General features: G+C 38.8%; 1 protein-coding gene across 3 annotated transcripts; it reads left to right on the top strand.

Moving 5' to 3' along the window:
• The first annotated feature begins 797 nt into the window (after window positions 1-797).
• adat1 (adenosine deaminase tRNA specific 1) lies at window positions 798-16990 on the top strand. Of its 3 annotated transcripts, XM_049483803.1 has the most exons (10): window positions 798-1352; window positions 1574-1642; window positions 3427-3481; window positions 4890-5020; window positions 5165-5675; window positions 9429-9574; window positions 13826-13925; window positions 14078-14164; window positions 15126-15191; window positions 15955-16990. In XM_049483803.1, the coding sequence occupies exons 1-10, from the start codon at window positions 1211-1213 to the stop codon at window positions 16172-16174; spliced, it is 1527 nt and encodes a 508-aa protein (XP_049339760.1). In that variant the 5' UTR covers window positions 798-1210; the 3' UTR covers window positions 16175-16990. The 3 variants fall into 3 exon arrangements, with proteins under 3 accessions (XP_049339760.1, XP_049339761.1, XP_049339762.1); XM_049483804.1 differs by lacking the exon at window positions 15126-15191 and having other exon boundaries at window positions 800-1352; XM_049483805.1 differs by lacking the exons at window positions 798-1352; window positions 1574-1642; window positions 3427-3481 and adding an exon at window positions 3506-3757.
• The last annotated feature ends 528 nt before the right edge of the window (window positions 16991-17518 follow it).

Below are 17518 nucleotides of genomic sequence, written 5' to 3' on the forward strand. Positions count from 1 at the left end.
CTTCCTACGCTCATGAATATTCCTCTGAAACGGAACCATGTACCATTTAAATTGATAAAAATAGAATTTCTAATGTTGAAGTTTATTTCTTAAATAATTAAAAGTTATTTTCATGAAACAAGATAAGCTATTCATACTGTCCTGCCTATCATGTTGGGACAACCAACCTTATCTTTAAAAAAGTTAGCTTTGACATAAGTGACATCACAACCTTTATACTGTTTAACTTCAAAGAGTTAGAGAGAAGAAACATGTTAAGCAATTATTTATTCATTTCTCTTCACATTGTCTCCTTATTGTCATGACAGGGTGGATGCATGCATGACAGAAAATAAAATTAAAACATAAAAGGTAAATAAGCTGGTAAATTATGATTTCTCTGAAGTCTGTATGATTATCAGACAAAATAATAAAAAATTATGTTAATGTTTTTGAAAGTGTTGATGGCCAAAAAGCGCTGGTTTGATAATACAGGTTGGCTAAATGCACTTAGGCCTAATGTTAATTGAATGTACTGTTGCTGTTGTAACATTTAAATTCACAACTACTGTCTATGTACCCAGTTTAACATATCAGTAAATAAAAACTAAAACTACAAAATATTTAATTTAATATATTGTTATTTATACGTCTATTATTTTTATATTATAAATAGTATTCCTAGTAGTAGTAGTAATTTATTGTTATTATTTTTCTTATTTGTTTGTTATATACTGTTTTTTCACCATAGAACATGTTTATAATGTGAAGACTCTTAATTTGAAAAGGAAAAAGAGTCCCGAAAGATGAGCGGTTTAAACAAGACCGGAAGTAGATTAGAATAGAGTTTTATTTATTTGTAAAGTATATAAAGAAATTATTTGAATAAATTGGAAGTGAATTGTAAGATAGTGGTGTGTGGCTGTATGTAAACAGAAGAAACAGAAGCTTGAGACGAAGAATAAATTAGCTTATCGTTAGAGCTCTCCATTTCACCATAAATCGTGCAGCAGTTTGCTACATTTTACAGTTATGAAATGTAAGTGCTGCATCATTTAAGGTGGTACGAAGAGTGGAATTAGAAGCTGTAGGTATTTGCTGTTTTGCATTTAGAGCTCCTGACACAACTTTCAACTCTCTCTCTCACTCTCACTCTCACACACACACACACTCTTACACTCTCTTTCTCACTCTCACACTCACTATATACACACACTAGTATAAACACGGGATGTGTGAGGCTGATGAGATCTCCCGGGCGGTCTGCGAGCACTACCACTCTCTGCCCCGGAGAGGAAAGCCTGAGGCCGGGCTGCAGTGGACTCTACTTGCCGCTGTTGTAAAGATCAGCGAGGGAGCCTCCGGACAAAGCGGTCAGCAGCACTAACCCATAACCAATAATCACGATACCAATTACTAAGTGAATAACCCAAAAAGAAATTACCTTAGTGCTCAGATAAACACTACTGTCCAACTATGATGGAGGAGTTCAGTTAGTGTCTGATAACCAGTGATAAGTGCTGTATCTACAATCAATTATTAATGATAATAATTATTAATCAATGTTAATGAGCTGTAATCTCTTCTGCTCCAGTCCAGAGGGAGGTCGTGGCTTTGGGGACTGGAACCAAGTGCATCGGCCGCTCTGCAATGAGCTGTAAAGGTAAACACGGACAGATCCTGCCCTGTAGATAAACCCAGCTCACTACCAGCTGCTGCTGAGGGAACACAGAACTGGTCGAACTGGTCAGCAAGCTTTGTGGTGCTGGTCATGTACTGTAGAGAACTTTACCAGCTGAGATTGTTTACAGTGGTGGTGAATGGAGTCAGGAATCACTAAGACTGAAAAACAAATGCAGACAATTTATTTACCACACAGACCCCCAGTGAACCTACACATGTCCCCTGGGTTTATATGGAATAGAAAAGACTGGATATGTACTGTAACCAGTCAAAAGTTTGGACATCCTCCTTTTCATTTAATGTTTTTCACTCCACCGTTTTAATGACTGGATTTAAAGGCAAATTTTAGAACAAAAACAGTAAACAGCGTCTTAGGAATCAGTAAGTGTATACATTCACCATCACTGTAAAAGTGTTGACTGGGTGAGTTTCATTTGTTTTTAATTGTTGTTAAAACAACGGTATCAAACCTGCCTTAAATAGGCATCTAAATAAACAAACAACTCTGTGATTAATTATAATTAATATCATGATTTGTTTTTTTAAATGCTGTTAGTTCTGTATTTTTGGGAGGGAGACAGTAATAATAGTGTAGTGTGGGTTAGGCCTGGCAGACTAGATTTATACAAATCAGTGCTGATGAACAGAATATGTTTTAGGTCTTGAAAAGTCATTTCTGATCAAAAGATAAGTTTTCAGTTAAAAATACTACTGAAAGCAGTTTATCAGTCTTAGGAAGGAGAGCAGCTCAGCGGTGCCCGCAAACGGCTTCTCTCAGCGAGAAACAGCCTTCAAATACTTTTAACACACAAATTAACCCAAACACATAGGAATTGTTGAAAACAAGATATTAGTGCTTTTTGAACAGTTATACTATGTTTTAGGTCTTGAATAGTCATTTCTGTGCGCACATGCAGCAGAGTTTGTGATTGGATCCTCTGTTCAGACTGGCGACATCCCTAAAATAAATGTTTTTAAGAAACTTTAAAGATTTTAGACAGTTTTTCCCAAAAAATTGAATGAACATGATTAATGATAAACTGTACCTACATGTATTACCCTTATAACATCGTGCTTTGTTTTACTAACAGATTATATTGCACAAGGTGAAAGTAGTTTCAGATACACCACATTGAGCTTTCTGGAGAGGTTAATGAGTGGAGAGGTTATGCCAATTGCATACAAATTACAAAAGTTTTTAATTACAAATTATGTAGTGTAAGTCTAAAAGTATAATAAAATATCCACAATACATTGAATAAATAGCAATGCTGCATCCGTTAATTCAAAACAGGTTTAGTGTACTAACCTGCCAAACTACACTATCAAGATTATTATACAGTATATACCTTATATTATAAAGTATTAATATGTAGTACTGATGTCTGAGAGACAGGATCAAAAACCATAACAGCTTTGGGGGTGTGTTCACAGAGTCCAGTGTTAGTCTAGCATCTCCCATTGTAAACTATAAAAAGCTCATGTCAGATACCAAACACGTCTTGACTAATTGTCTGACTGAGTCTGGAATCAGAAATCTCGATACTTTATTGACTTTGAGTTTAGAGTTATAAGTATTTATTTAGACAGGGTAAAGGATAACGTCATGAGTCCTGAAGTTAGATAAACACACTCCCGGTTTTCTCCGCTCTAAATGGTAAGGGTAAATATTTTACACACACACACACACACACACCCCTGTGTAAATGTGTTGTCCCACATATGTTTGATTGTGTGTGTATCTGTCTGTCTGTTTCCACACAGGCGATGTTTTGAATGATAGCCATGCGGAGGTGATTGCACGCAGGAGCTGTGTAAGGTTAGAGTTCCACACACACATACACACCCACACAAACACACACCCACACACCCACACAGTATTTCTTAATGACTTTGCTGAGTGAGACAATATAGGATCTAATGTCTCTTTGTGTGTGTTTGTGCGTAGAGGTCTGTTTGAAGTGTCTGTCTGTCTGTCATTCTCTCTCTCTTTCTGTGTGTGTGTGTGTGTGTGTGTGTGTGTGTGAGAGAGAGAGTTAGAGAGAGAGAGCGAGGCAGATGCTGTCTCCTGCTTTACGAGCCTCTGTACACCAGGGTGTGTATTAAAGCGATACTTCTGCAAAGTCAGGAGTGTATTTGCCTCTTATTCAATAGTCCATCAGTCGATTTAGGTGTGATGTTTCTTTAGTTTAGCACAGGAGCCACAAGGCTAATGTAGATAAGCTTAATGGACTTGTCCATTCCACCTTAGTAGTTACAGTAGATTCAGTAGTTTTTCTCTCTCATCTATTAATTTGTCTTGATCTAAGCTGTTTAATATAAGATGTCTTCATTATATTAACACAGATACATGTGTGTAAGGGATTATTTAAATGTACAATAAAATAAGTTAACAGGTATCCTCTGTCCAAACGATTATAAACACCCGTACTTACATTAATTCAGCTACTTTAAGTTGGAAACTTTACATAAATGTGTGAATACAAGCACAGCTTATCTGGCCCATATAGAAAAGCACTGCCAATAGAATAGGACTCTCGGGAGTAGATAAATGTTTAGTACCAGTATTAAGCTGCGGATCAATGATTGAGGTGGTGTGGAGATCACCAATTTTCACCAATTCTTTAAAATATGAAATTTAGCAGAACATCATAAATAAATATAACAAATACAATACAACTACCATCAGCTCTTATCATTGGGTGAACTGATATGGTGTTATTAGTGATGGTAAGAATAATGAAAGTAATCATAATCATTAAAGATCAGATCAGATACACAGGAAGAACTTTAGAGTTTTGTTGTTATACTCTAAGACTTACTTTTACTTTTGTTTCTTATATAAAAAAAATAATAAACTCATCGTCATCAAGAAAGTCTAGAAATACTTCAGTCTGTGTTCTCCATAACACTAAGTCATATGATGTTAAAAACCTTATGAGCAAGAGATTACTGAACACCTAACTGGATGAGGCCTGTATTTAGCTCAGTGATAATACTTGTGTTGGTGGTTTTATTGTTTTTTTTTTTTAGCTACATTAGCCATGTAGACCCAATGTTAACCTGAAGAAGCTTCAAACATGTCCAGGCTGATCAACTATATTTTAAAAATGATAAAATTAAGCATACTACATATTTGATCTTTTTGCTTTTCTATAAAGTCCCTCTTTATATAGATTTAGGTATGTACTGGTGTTATCTTGTATAGGTGTTCTTTGTGTGTGCAGGTATCTGATGGAGCAGCTGTGTAAAGCACTGCGGGGTGAACAGGATTCTGTGTTCTGTCCCGCTGACCAGAAAGGGAAATGGAAACTTCGACCTGAAATCTCCTTCATCTTCTTCACCAGCCACACACCCTGTGAGACACACACATATATACACATACACACACACACACACACACAGTCAAATCAGGTTAAATAAATCAAACTGATTTAAAGTAGAGTAGTATATTAAATTTAAGACCAAATGATGTGGTCTGTTTTCCTGTAAACTTGCTCAGGCGGCGATGCCTCCATCATCCCTATGACTGACAGCCAGATGCAGCCCTGTCCACCAATAAGGGGGCAGAAGGACAGCCCCTCAACCAATCAGGATTTGGAAACGGGAGACGTGAGGCAGATTGATGAGACTGAAGGAGTGAGGAAGAGGATGAGAGTCTCAGCAGAGTCCCTTCAGCAGCAGCCCTCAAATGAAGAACATGGAACTGCAAAGAGTGACTCTACCCAGCAGCCTGACCTCCACCGCACCGGAGCCAAGTGTGTGCCTGGGGGCCCGACAGACCCTTTGGGTTCTGGTTTGGAATTCCACAGGGTGGGGTTGCTACGGGTGAAGCCTGGTCGTGGGGAGCCCACCCTGTCACTCTCCTGCAGTGATAAGATTGCTCGCTGGACCGTGGTGGGCTTCCAGGGGGCGCTACTGAGCCACTTCCTGCAGGGAGGACTGTACTTTAGAGCGCTGGTGGTGGGGAAGTGTCCCTACAGCCAGTTTGCCATGGAAAGAGCATTGAAAAGGTCAACACACACACACACACACACATACACACACACACACACAGCAAAATAAAAACAACAAAAAATAATTCTCATCTTTAAATGAGGGAGAGGCAACGCATTTATTTTAGGCTTCTTAATTTAGGTAATCTAACCTGAACCTTGTACTCAAACACTATTTATATTTCACTAAAATAATAATCAATTGTGCAGGATCTTTGCACAGCACTCCCCTGTTACCAACAATCAGTGAGTAATCCAGCTCGGAAAAACAGTGCCATGGCTGACCTGCTCCAGTACTTCTGAGGCCGTCTGCTTTATCTATTAGCACTGCAGATTAAAAGCCCAGATTAAAACATTGTGGCTAACCTGAGCCAAAACTGCTGAGGTTGTCTGCTGTATCAGTATCTTGGCTTTAACCTGGTTTAGGCTGGCTGTAAGCATTGCTACCGTGCTATTTTAGGTTTCATCATTTAGTCAAATTAATACATGATACCCATATTATATCAAATCGCAAGCCCTTCCAAACTATCTGCAAGTAATCCAGTTTTTAAAAACTGTAGTAACCGGCATTTGCAGAGATCATTAATTACACAAAACAGATCTTATTTTCTCTTTATTTGTTTACTTAATTTTTAATTTGAATTCTATGCAAATAATCTGTACAACTGATTATTATTTTAGAGAAACGTAAATAGTATATGAGTATATTATTCACGCCCAATCCCTTTCACCCCTCTGTTTTGTCTGTCTGGGTTAGGGTGTCCCAATTTTTGTTATGCTTTTCCGAGAGGGGAAGGTAGTGGGGTATATGTTCCTTAAATCAGAGATTTTTGAGAGGCACAATAAAACAGAGAGGAATGAGAAATCACTGGGATACCAGTATAATACTATTGTTTAATATAATTTCAATGTTTTATGTCTTTATACCAAGAATAAAATCCCTAGAAGTATGTCTGGCTAGCTACATATATTTTCTTGTTCCTTAAATGGTGCAACAGACGGCAGAGGCATCCTCATTTAATGTGAAATGGAAAAATAAAATACAATAAAAGCGCATGTCAGCCCTGTCACAGGAATTAAGGGTTGGACAATAATATTTATTTGTTGCACCACCTGCCCCAGGACTGGGATGACCGAGACATATGATACCCTAAAGTGAACTTAATTCTGCTTAGCTAGCTAGCTCCACTGCTATCAGCCCAGCTTGGTCGTCTGTAAGTTTTTGAAAAGTTTTCCCAATTCTTAGGGGGGAGTAAGGGTTTAAAAAGCAAGCGGTAGGGGTACAAATTAGAAATAGAATTGAGCCCTAGATCAGCTCGCTTAGCAGAGCAGAGTATTTTACTCTGTGTTTAACTGATCCATGGCAGTAACAAGTGATTAGGGGCAGTGAGAACACACACCCTAGAGCAGTAGGCAGTGACCTCAGAACCTGGGGAGCAACTGGGGGTAAGGTGAGTCACTTAAGACCACCTCAGACATCCCGGTCCTAGGAATCAGTACACTGCCCCTCTGTCCCTTAGCTTTTCTAATCTTCCTAGGACACTGCTGCCTGAACTTGAATAAAGCGTTTATGCCCCCACTCAAAGACAAGCTTGCTCTGAAAAACATTATCTCCTCCAGGATATTTGAAGGTTATGCAGGAATGAAAATAATCAGAATGTGAAGCAACAAATGTCGGATTCATGACACAGAAGACTTGAAACATTTATACATTATCTCAGTTATGGTCATAATTTTTTTAAACCAATGTCTTTTCACTAAACAGTAAATCATCACTGTCAAGTGAAAAATATTTATCTCCGAAACAGTGTAAAAAGAGTTATTTTGGAGAATTTCTATCAGTCAATTCATAAGTAAATTAAGGTACATTGTGTAAGGTACATGTTTTGTTAGCAGAAACTATTTAATAGTATTATCTCAACTCAAACACATCTCTGTTCACTGAGATCAGTTTTGTTAGTTTAGTTTATGTAGAGTAAAGAGTATGTACTCTGAGAGATACACGTGTGTACACACTCTGGTTATGGCTGAAATCCTGTGTATTACCTGTGAGTGGTGTTTGTTTGAGTAGTGATAGAAGGTATATGGTGATCTCCTGCAGTGCTCAGCACACATCCTGCCTGGTGAAGGGCTGTCAGGCTGGTGGGATGGTCAATATTGTCTTGGCTCGAACAGATGCACTTATGCAGAATGTTTCTTCTTAAAGTGATAGTTTGTCAAAAACAAATTGTGTTTGCAGCAATGAGGTGAGAGAAATGTATACCGTTATCCAGTATGAATCTGCGGAGTGTTTACAGTCTGACAGTAATAACTGTGGGGTGATATTAATCCAGTATGAATCTGCAGTGTGTGTAGTGTTTACAGTCTGACAGTAATAACTGTGGGGTGATATTAATCCAGTATGAATCTGCAGTGTGTGTAGTTTTTACAGTCTGACAGTAATAACTGTGGTGATATTAATTCAGTATGAATCTGCAGTGCGTGTAGTGTTTATAGTCTGACAGTAATAACTGTGGGGTGATATTAATCCAGTATGAATCTGCAGTATGTGTAGTGTTTACAGTCTGACATTAATAACTGTGGTGATATTAATCCAGTATGAATCTGCAGTGTGTGTAGTGTTTACAGCTTGACAGTAATAACTGTGGGGTGATACTAATCCAGTATGAATCTGCAGTGTGTGTAGTGTTTACTGTCTGACAGTAATAACTGTGGGTGATATTAATCCAGTATGAATCTGCAGTGTGTGTAGTATTTACAGTCTGACAGTAATAACTGTGGGGTGATATTAATCCAGTATGAATCTACAGTCTGACAGTAATAACTGTGGGGTGATACTAATCCAGTATGAATCTACAGTCTGACAGTAATAACTGTGGGGTGATATTAATCCAGTATGAATCTGCGGTGTGTGTAGTGTTTACAGTCTGACAGTAATAACTGTGGTGATATTAATTCAGTATGAATCTGCAGTGCGTGTAGTGTTTACAGTCTGACAGTAATAACTGTGGGGTGATACTAATCCAGTATGAATCTACAGTCTGACAGTAATAACTGTGGGGTGATATTAATCCAGTATGAATCTGCAGTGTGTGTAGTGTTTACAGTCTGACAGTAATAACTGTGGGGTGATATTAATCCAGTATGAATATGCAGTGTGTGTAGTGTTTACTGTCTGACAGTAATAACTGTATGGTGTTATTAATCTAGTATGAATCTTCAGTGTGTGTGTAGTGTTTACAGTCTGACAGTAATAACTGTGGGTGATATTAATCCAGTATGAATATGCAGTGTGTGTAGTGTTTACAGTCTGACAGTAATAACTGTGGGTGATATTAATCCAGTATGAATATGCAGTGTGTGTAGTGTTTACAGTCTGACAGTAATAACTGTGGGTGATATTAATCCAGTATGAATATGCAGTGTGTGTAGTGTTTACTGTCTGACAGTAATAACTCTGGGGTGATACTAATCCAGTATGAATCTGCAGTGTGTGTAGTGTTTACTGCCTGACAGTAATAACTGTGGGGGTGATACTAATCCAGTATGAATCTGCAGTGTGTGTAGTGTTTACAGTCTGACAGTAATAACTGTGGGGTGATACTAATCCAGTATGAATCTGCAGTGTGTGTAGTGTTTACAGTCTGACAGTAATAACTGTGGGGTGATACTAATCCAGTATGAATCTGCAGTGTGTTTATCATGTATTTTAGGTGTCAGGAATGTTGTGCATTGTTTTCAGATGTACTCAGGTATTATTTTTGCCTATAGGGGCGCTCAAGTGTCTGGCCTTCCTGAGGGGTTTTCAGTCCACATCCCAAAGCTGCTGCAGTCCAGCCTGAAGTTCATCCACAGCCGTGAACACACACACCTTTCCCACAACAGCACTCAGGCCAGAGTGGTGCCATGTGGAGCAGGTGAGTTAGGACAGGTATGTTTTATAGTGCTAATTCAGTTCATTACACTGTCAATAGTAGTGTTTAACACGTCAGTAAGTCAGTCTCATATGACCTACATAACATACAGTGCATCCGGAAAGTATTCACAGCGCTTCAATTGTATTATATTAATATCTTTCCTCAAAAATCTACACAAAATACCCATTATGACCGTGTGAAAAACGTTTTCTTGAGAGTTCTGAATTTATTAAAAATAAAAAAACTAAGAAATCACATTTACGTAAAGTATTCATCGCCATGAAGCTCAAAATTGAGCTCAGGTGCATCCTGTTTCCACTGATCATCCTTGAGATGTTTCTACAGTTTAAATGGAGTCCACCTGTGGTAAATCCAGTTGATTGGACATGATTTGGAAAGGCACACACCTGTCTATATAAGGTCCCACGGCTGACTGCATGTCAGAGCGCAAACACCAAGCATGAAGTCAGAGGGACTGTCTGTAGATCTCCGAGACAAAATTGTCTCGAGGAAGGATACAGAAACATTTCTGCTGCTTTGAAGGTCCCAATGAGCACAGTGGCCTCCATCATTCGTAAATGGAAGAAGTTTGGAATCACCAGGACTCTTCCTAGAGCTGGCCGACCATCTAAATTGAGCAATCGGGGGAGAAGGGCCTTGGTCAGGGAGGTGACCAAGAACCCAATGGTCACTCTGTCAGAGCTCCAGCGTTCCTCCGTGGAGAGAGGAGAACCTTGCAGAAGGACAACCAGGCTGTAATGTAACAAAATGTGGAAAAAGTGAAGCGCTGTGAATACTTTCCGGATGTAATGTACATTAGTTTCAGAGCTTGCATTATAATGGTGTCTTATTATTATAATTATCATTATTATTTTCGCACAGGGTCTAGTAGCTATAGCTCAGACAGGCTTGGTAGTGTAATGTGCTAACCTGGATATTTAGAATTAAGTTGTGACTTAAACACTGTAGGCTCCATTCAGACAGAATATCTGCCTATCTCTGTATCTATCTGTATGCCTGTCTTTCTGTCTTTCCATCTATATCAAATTGTGCCCAGTTTTCCATTTTCTGTCCCCAGTCCCTCCCCGATATATCTGGATGTTTGTCTTCTAGTTGTCTTTTCCATTTGTCTGTCCATCTATATGTCAGTCGTTCTGAAGTTCTTTTCATTTTGTCAGTTTTTTTTATTTACTTATATCTTATGAGTCTATCCATCTCTCTCTGTTAATCTCTGTTTTTTTGCAGAATAGCTCAAGCTCAGATTGGAGAGCATCTGTTAACAGCCATTTTCATGTAATTTTCATTGCCATAGGTTATCAATGGGAATTACATTATCTCACAAAAGTAAGTTTACCCCTAACATTTGCGTAAATATGTTATTATATCTTTTCATGGTACAACACTGAAGATATGACACTTTGATTCAATGTAAAGAAGGTTGTGTACAGCTTGTATAACAGTGTACATTTGCTGTGCCCCCAAAATTATGTCTAAACCGCTAGCAATAAAAGTGAGTACACCTTGTACAGCTTGTGCCAAATTTATATTCAGACACAGTCTGAATACATTGGTATCTAGGTAACGTCTCTTTGCAGCTCGCAGACGGTCGGTTAAGCCTCTCTGTCTGCGGCCTGGTCCCGGCTCTGGATTGTCAGCAGCTTCTAATACTACTCTGCCGACTAGCTAAAAGACTATGAGCTATGCTGCATGAAAGTAAGGCAGCACCCTCCCGCGTGGGGTGGACACCATCCCTACCTAAAAGACCAGGCTTGCCCTCAAAGTGTAGCCAGTTATCTATAAAGCCCACATGATTTTCTGCACACCACTTGGACATCCAGCGGTTCAGCGAAGAAAGCCTGCTGTAAGCTTCATCACCACGCCTCATTGGGATGGGGCCAGAGCAGATTACCTCCTCGGACAGTGTCTGGGCCTGTTTAATCACCTCTTTAATATTAGCCTTAGTTACTTCAGACTGCCGCAGACGAATATCATTGGCCCCTACATGAATTACTACCCTCGAATATCTCCTATAATATTGAAATTAGAAACTTACACAAACAAACTGCAGCAGCAAACAGCTAATCCAGCAAACCTGAGGAAAAAGTCTATAAAAGTAGACTGAGAGTGGATTAATAGGTGTGTAGAGCAAAGAGGAAGCAGACTAAAAGTGGATTAGTAAGTGTGAAGAGAGTAAAAGAGAAGAAAACAGAGAAAAGTGTAGAAGCTGAAGATTAAAGCAAGCTTTCAGCAGCAGAGCAGCACAGCACAACATGACACCTCAAAGAATAAGAGTCAATTTCAATAAGAGTAATATTGAGTAGATTTGCATTCTCTAGCAATATGTCCCTCTTTACCACATGAGTAGCACACTATGGTCACATTAGGATTATAGTGACGTGGTCTGACCTTTCTGGCTACTTGCCATTCATTCTTCCAGGAAACCTTTTTTCTGGCTGTATTCTGATAGGAAGGTTTACTTTTAATAGCTGCTACTGCAGTAGGCCTCCTGGTACTTACATTGCTATTGTAAAACTGAGTCATTTTAGCAATAATCTTCGTATATATGGATGTGTGTGTCACATGCATTAAAATGGCAGTGCGGGTACAATTGTCACTTTGACCAATCAGAGCAGACTTAAATCTACAATCGTCTGTCGTAACATCAGCAATGTCACTTTAGGTTACAAAGGCATCCATCTCTCTAAGTACGCAACAAGGTATTCTCCTTTTGTCATGTAAACCTGTGTTATCTTTTCCCAGTTAACAACACTCTCTCCCAAAACCTTTCCTTTCTCTCTTGTTATCACTTTTACTCCTAAACTTATCTGAACGAGCTCTGGCTAAAGTAGAAGGAAGACACATACTCAAGACAACACAAGCATCAGCTCTTATCTTTTGTGCTGCAATATTGAGAGGCTTCATAAGTCTGGGTAACCTACTATCGTCCAGTATATTTATTAAAAGTCTTTAGATGCCCTGACAACGAATTAAACTCACAGAGATAGCTGTTGTATCCCTTCCTGGTTTGCCTTATTTGTGTGTTAATTAGGCCGAATGGTTTCTCTTCCACCCTTTTGGGAAAGACTTTTGGGAATTTACTTATAATAATCATTGAGTGAAGTGATCAGTACTGTAAGTCTTACAAGATCCCCTTCTGAAGCTGATGCACAAGAAAGCATGCAAACAGTTTGTTGAAGACAAGCAGACCAAGGACACAGCTTACTGGAACCATGTCTTGTGGTCTGAAAAGACCATGATAAAGTAATTTGGTTAAAGCGTGTGTGGTTAGCACTGGGGAGCTGATTCCAACATGTACTGTGTCATATATTGAAGCAGAGCATGATCACCTCTTTCAAGAAACTGAGCTGTAGGGCAGTATTCCGAACACATCTCCAACTCGACCTGCCTTGTTAAAGACATGGCGGTAAAGGTTATGGACTGGGCAAGTATGCTTGCAGACCTTAACCCTATTGAGCATCTGTAGGGCATCGTTAAATGGAAGGTGGAGGAGCGCAAGGTCTGTAACATCCACAACCTGTGGCAACCTGTGAACCTCAAGTCAAGGGAGTTAAGGCAGTACTGTAAAATAGTAGAGGCCACACAGAATATTGATATTTAGGGCATAATTGGTCCATTGTGTACAAAAGTGTACTCACATTTGTTGCCTGCGATTTAGACATTAATGGCAGTGTGTTAAGTTATTTGAAGGGCACAGCAAAAGTATACAAGTGTCATATCTTCAGTGTTGTCCCATTAAAAGGTATAATAATATATTTATTTTATGTTAGCTGTGGAATTCACTAATGTGAGATACTGTGGCATTTTATATTTAAGCCAAAAAGTTAAACTTTAGTCTTACCCTACCAGAGCACCAGCTTCTACTTGTTTGCTCTGTCCCTCTTACAAAAGGGGATTAAGGCTCACTTTACACTTCTTTACAACTTTATCCCTGATCTGTCTGCTGTGTTCTTTGGTCATCATAATGCTGTTTAATTACTGATTTTCTCTACCAACTATCTGATGCCTTCACAGAACAGCCATAGTTATGCTGATAATAAATTAAACAGATGTTCTTTATTCTCTATTTATCTTTGTTTGTCTATCTATTTATGTCTGTCACTCTAGAAAGTGTTAGACTGTCCTCTCCTCTGTGGCATTGGCTGAGAACTGAATTAGCTGTACTGGGAGCGGTTAATGGAAAATTAGTGACATGTTCTTGTGTGTGTGTGTGTGTGTGTGTGTGTGTTTCAGCTATAAGCTGGTGTGCTGTCTCCAGGCAGCCTCTAGATGTCACTGCTAACGGCTACAAACAGGGAGTGACCAAAAAGGCAGTGGGGACGGCTCGCGCTCGGTGAGGCATTGTTAGGAAAATGGACTTTACAATTCACCTCATCTCATTTACATATTTCCCACCTGCGATGAGCTGAGCTGCAGTGATTTGCTGGACTTTCCTAATGAAGCTGTTTGTTCAGTGATGCTTGCTGTTGTGTGTGTTCTGTTCAGGTCTTTAATTAGCAAGTTGGAGCTCTTTCACTCCTTCCTGGAGCTGCTGACCATCGCTGATGACTCTCAGCTTCCAGAGTCCCTCAGGTGGAGATGAGGGGAGGGGGGTATATAGAACATTCTGTGTTGTTTTAGAGTGCAGATGAATCATCATCAGCTGTGTGTGTGTGTGTGTGTGTGTGTGTGATAAAAATGTGAGAGCTGAGCAGTATGATAATGGTTAATGGTGGCAAAATGTAAAACCGGATTTACATTCGGTTCAGTGACCTTAATAACCTGTTCATTTGTCTGTTCAGTGCAGATCTGGAGTTTAGTAATATTGTTAATACCTGATTGAGCAGAATTCCAACTTCCCAGTTCACTTTAATTAGATTTTCCTTAGAACTGAGTTGTAAGCATCAGATAAGGATAGATATTTTGTTATTCAGTGTTGTTATTCAGACAGATGTAAGCTTCATTTGTTTATGTTAAAAATGTTCTTCCTCCAGGCATATTTATATACTCTTCACATTGAATTAAAAAATGTGGATCAAGATAATAGAATGTACAATTTTTTTTAATAATTTAAAATATTATTATTCTGTTGCTTCAATTTGAGATTGTACATGTTCTTTATGTGTGTGTGTGTGTTTGTGTGTGTGTCTGTGTGTGCGCGGCTCTGTTTTGCGTTTTTTTTTTTACTTGATCGTCTTCTTATGACTGAGCTTCTCTCATTCAATTGCAGTCAGTGTAAAAAGATTTTACTTTACTTCTATTAGTAATTAGTCATGTAATATTTATAAAAAAAATAAAAACCACAGATAGCAGAGTTAAATAATTTAACTTCAGTCCATGTTCTTGGTAAAAGTGTCATACAGTGTCTGAAACCACATAATCAAGTATATTAGAGTTTACTGAACACCCACACATTGTCTGACCTGTGATGATTCAGATCTGCAGTTCTATGCTACACTATGCTAATTGATAGCGTATACATTTCCATTACTTGTGATTTTGTAGCTACAGTTTAAAGCTAAGGATTTTGGAGCATCTGCATGTTGTTTTCCAGGCTCAGCCCTGCCCTGCAGACTGAGGAAATGAAAGCAATAGTTGGAATGAAAAGAAGAATAAAGAGGTCTTAGCAGTCTACACACACACACGCCTCACCATTTACCAGAAACACACACTGCTCTTCTGCCTCTAGAAACCTGCAGTTCCAGTCAGAAATGTACACCCTTACACAAAGAGATCACAACACTCAATCAAAGCTGTGAAAACTGTGATAATTAAATATTTTACATTAGCAGCCTCTCTTGCTTTAGTGCAGCTTAACACACCTAGCGTTATGCAGGCAGCTAATAGAAATATTGTTACCATATACAAATAGTATACATGCTAGCAGAATGTTGCAGTGTTTGTTGGCCATGTTTTCACAGTAAGATTAAAAAGTCTTTTATTAGAGTAAATATTAATAACACTGTAGCCATCAGCAGCAGAAGTCCCAGAGAGCACAATTGGTCTTGCTCTAAAAGCCATGTTCTCTGGCTGGGTAGATAGTGCTCTCTCCCCTCATCACTCCTAATGTGATGTCAGTTAGAAGGCACTTTGAAAAAAAGACAGTGGCTTTAAGTGTCAGAGGAGACATGTGCTGGTCTTCACCCTCCGAGTGTCCTAATGTGTGGGATGTGTAAGTGGACTTCCAAATTGGGGAGAGTAAAAAATGAGAAATAAATATCATTATATAACACTCTTAAATGTAGATTTTGTAAAATGTTCTGAGGTGAAGCCCATAGGGTTAAAATGTTTTTTTTTTCCAGCAACAGTAGCTATTGAAAGACACATTATTGGGCACTGCCTGGAGAGAATAATTCTGTATTCTGTGTGTTTGTTTGTCATAGTGGTAAGGAGCTATGGTCGTACTGGGACTATAAACAAGCAGCGGAGGAATACCAGCAGGCCTGGGCTGTGCTTCGGTCTCAAGTGTTCCCTCTTTGGCCCCAAAGCCCCCGTGAGCTGCTGCTGTTCTGCCGAGACCCTCACAGTGCTGCAAACAGGCCAGATTTATCCGGAACAGCCACAGCAGTACTGAAGCAGTCCTTAAAGGCAGTTCCTGAATAGAAATAGTTCTTCTTAACCCTTACATGTCAAAAGTTACTATTTGTATTTACTGTACTTTTATGTATCATGTAAGAAAATAACTGTATAATTAATTACATTAAAGTCAGAATTGTTTACAATTGAGACTTTAAAGGGTTAACAATAGGGGCTGTTCAAGATGAGCTTTTGCAAAGAGGAGGTCATAACCCAAGGCTCTGTCGGCAGAGATGTGTTAAATAGGCTTTCAATCCAGAAGAAGCTGAGCTTGTGCATGCACACACACACACAAGTTAATTACACTCGACTGCATCTTACTCCAAATGTAGGCAATCAGGCAAGTTCTGTTTGGAGCTTTAGTTTTACAGTGGTATTACAAGGCTAATATAGCTCAGTTAGCATAGCACTAAATGTTTTTATTCATCACACACTCTACACAGTTAAGCTTTCAGAGAGAGAAATCCGGTGTGAAATGGACTTGGGGTGTAGTGAAACATGATGAGTACAAATTTTTGTCGAATAGCCCTCCTCCATTTATCCCCATCATTCCGAAATACAACGCTTTTAGCTGGTGCTCCCAGCAGGCAAAGATATTGCCATTAACAAGGGCAAAGTAGCTCCACACTTCATTAATAGAATTCTGAGCGCCCTGACATTTAAAACAAGGCATCAGGAACTTTTAAAGTTTCCAGATTTTGCTGAACATATCTCTGTAATATTCCTGAAATTAATTTTGCAATGTTCCCCTATTCCACCTACTTGTTTGTGCTAATCAGTCGACTTATTGAGATACTGTATGTATAAACAGCATCTTTAATAAACTACCTGTGCACTTTCAAAGATCTCTGTGCCTCATTTTAAATGTCAGAGCTCTAGCAATTCTACCCAGTGTGAAGTGTGGAGTTACTTAAGCTTGTTAAAGGTTCAAAAATAGTAATTTCTTTGCATGTGCAATGCTATCACTAGCATTGTAAGACTATTGTATGCATTGGCTAACAGCACATATATTTAGGAATCCTGGGGGAGAACAGAGTACAACAAAAGTTTGTACTTGTCAAGTTTCTCTACACGCCAAGTCCATTTCACATTGGAGTTCTCCTATAACTGTGTTCATATGCTAACCATACACATGACTTCAAAAAGACTTTTAAAATACTAAAGTCTGACACCCTCTCATCTACAGACAAATCACAGGCTAAGAGGTTTTGCGAAGCCAAAACTGGGTGGATTTCACTGGGTCACTGTTTGCAAGACTGCAAGTATATTCTTTCTGAGATTATTTATAAATATGTATATTTTTTAAATTATTGTTGTTATTATTATCTTTTCCACTCTGTCTTGGTATAAATGGGAAGACACCTCAAAGAG

Source organism: Astyanax mexicanus, chromosome 10 (genome assembly GCF_023375975.1).
Source record: "Astyanax mexicanus isolate ESR-SI-001 chromosome 10, AstMex3_surface, whole genome shotgun sequence".
Lineage (NCBI taxonomy): Eukaryota > Metazoa > Chordata > Actinopteri > Characiformes > Acestrorhamphidae > Astyanax > Astyanax mexicanus.

Excerpts from the sequence above, each read along its gene's own strand:
- adat1 (XM_049483803.1), top strand. The coding sequence starts at position 1,211 with ATGTGTGAGGCTGATGAGATCTCCCGGGCGGTCTGCGAGCACTACCAC. Across the intron at positions 1,353-1,573 it reads GGGAGCCTCCGGACAAAGCG|TCCAGAGGGAGGTCGTGGCT; the intron begins GTCAGCAGCACT and ends CTTCTGCTCCAG. Across the intron at positions 13,926-14,077 it reads GTGGGGACGGCTCGCGCTCG|GTCTTTAATTAGCAAGTTGG; the intron begins GTGAGGCATTGT and ends TGTTCTGTTCAG.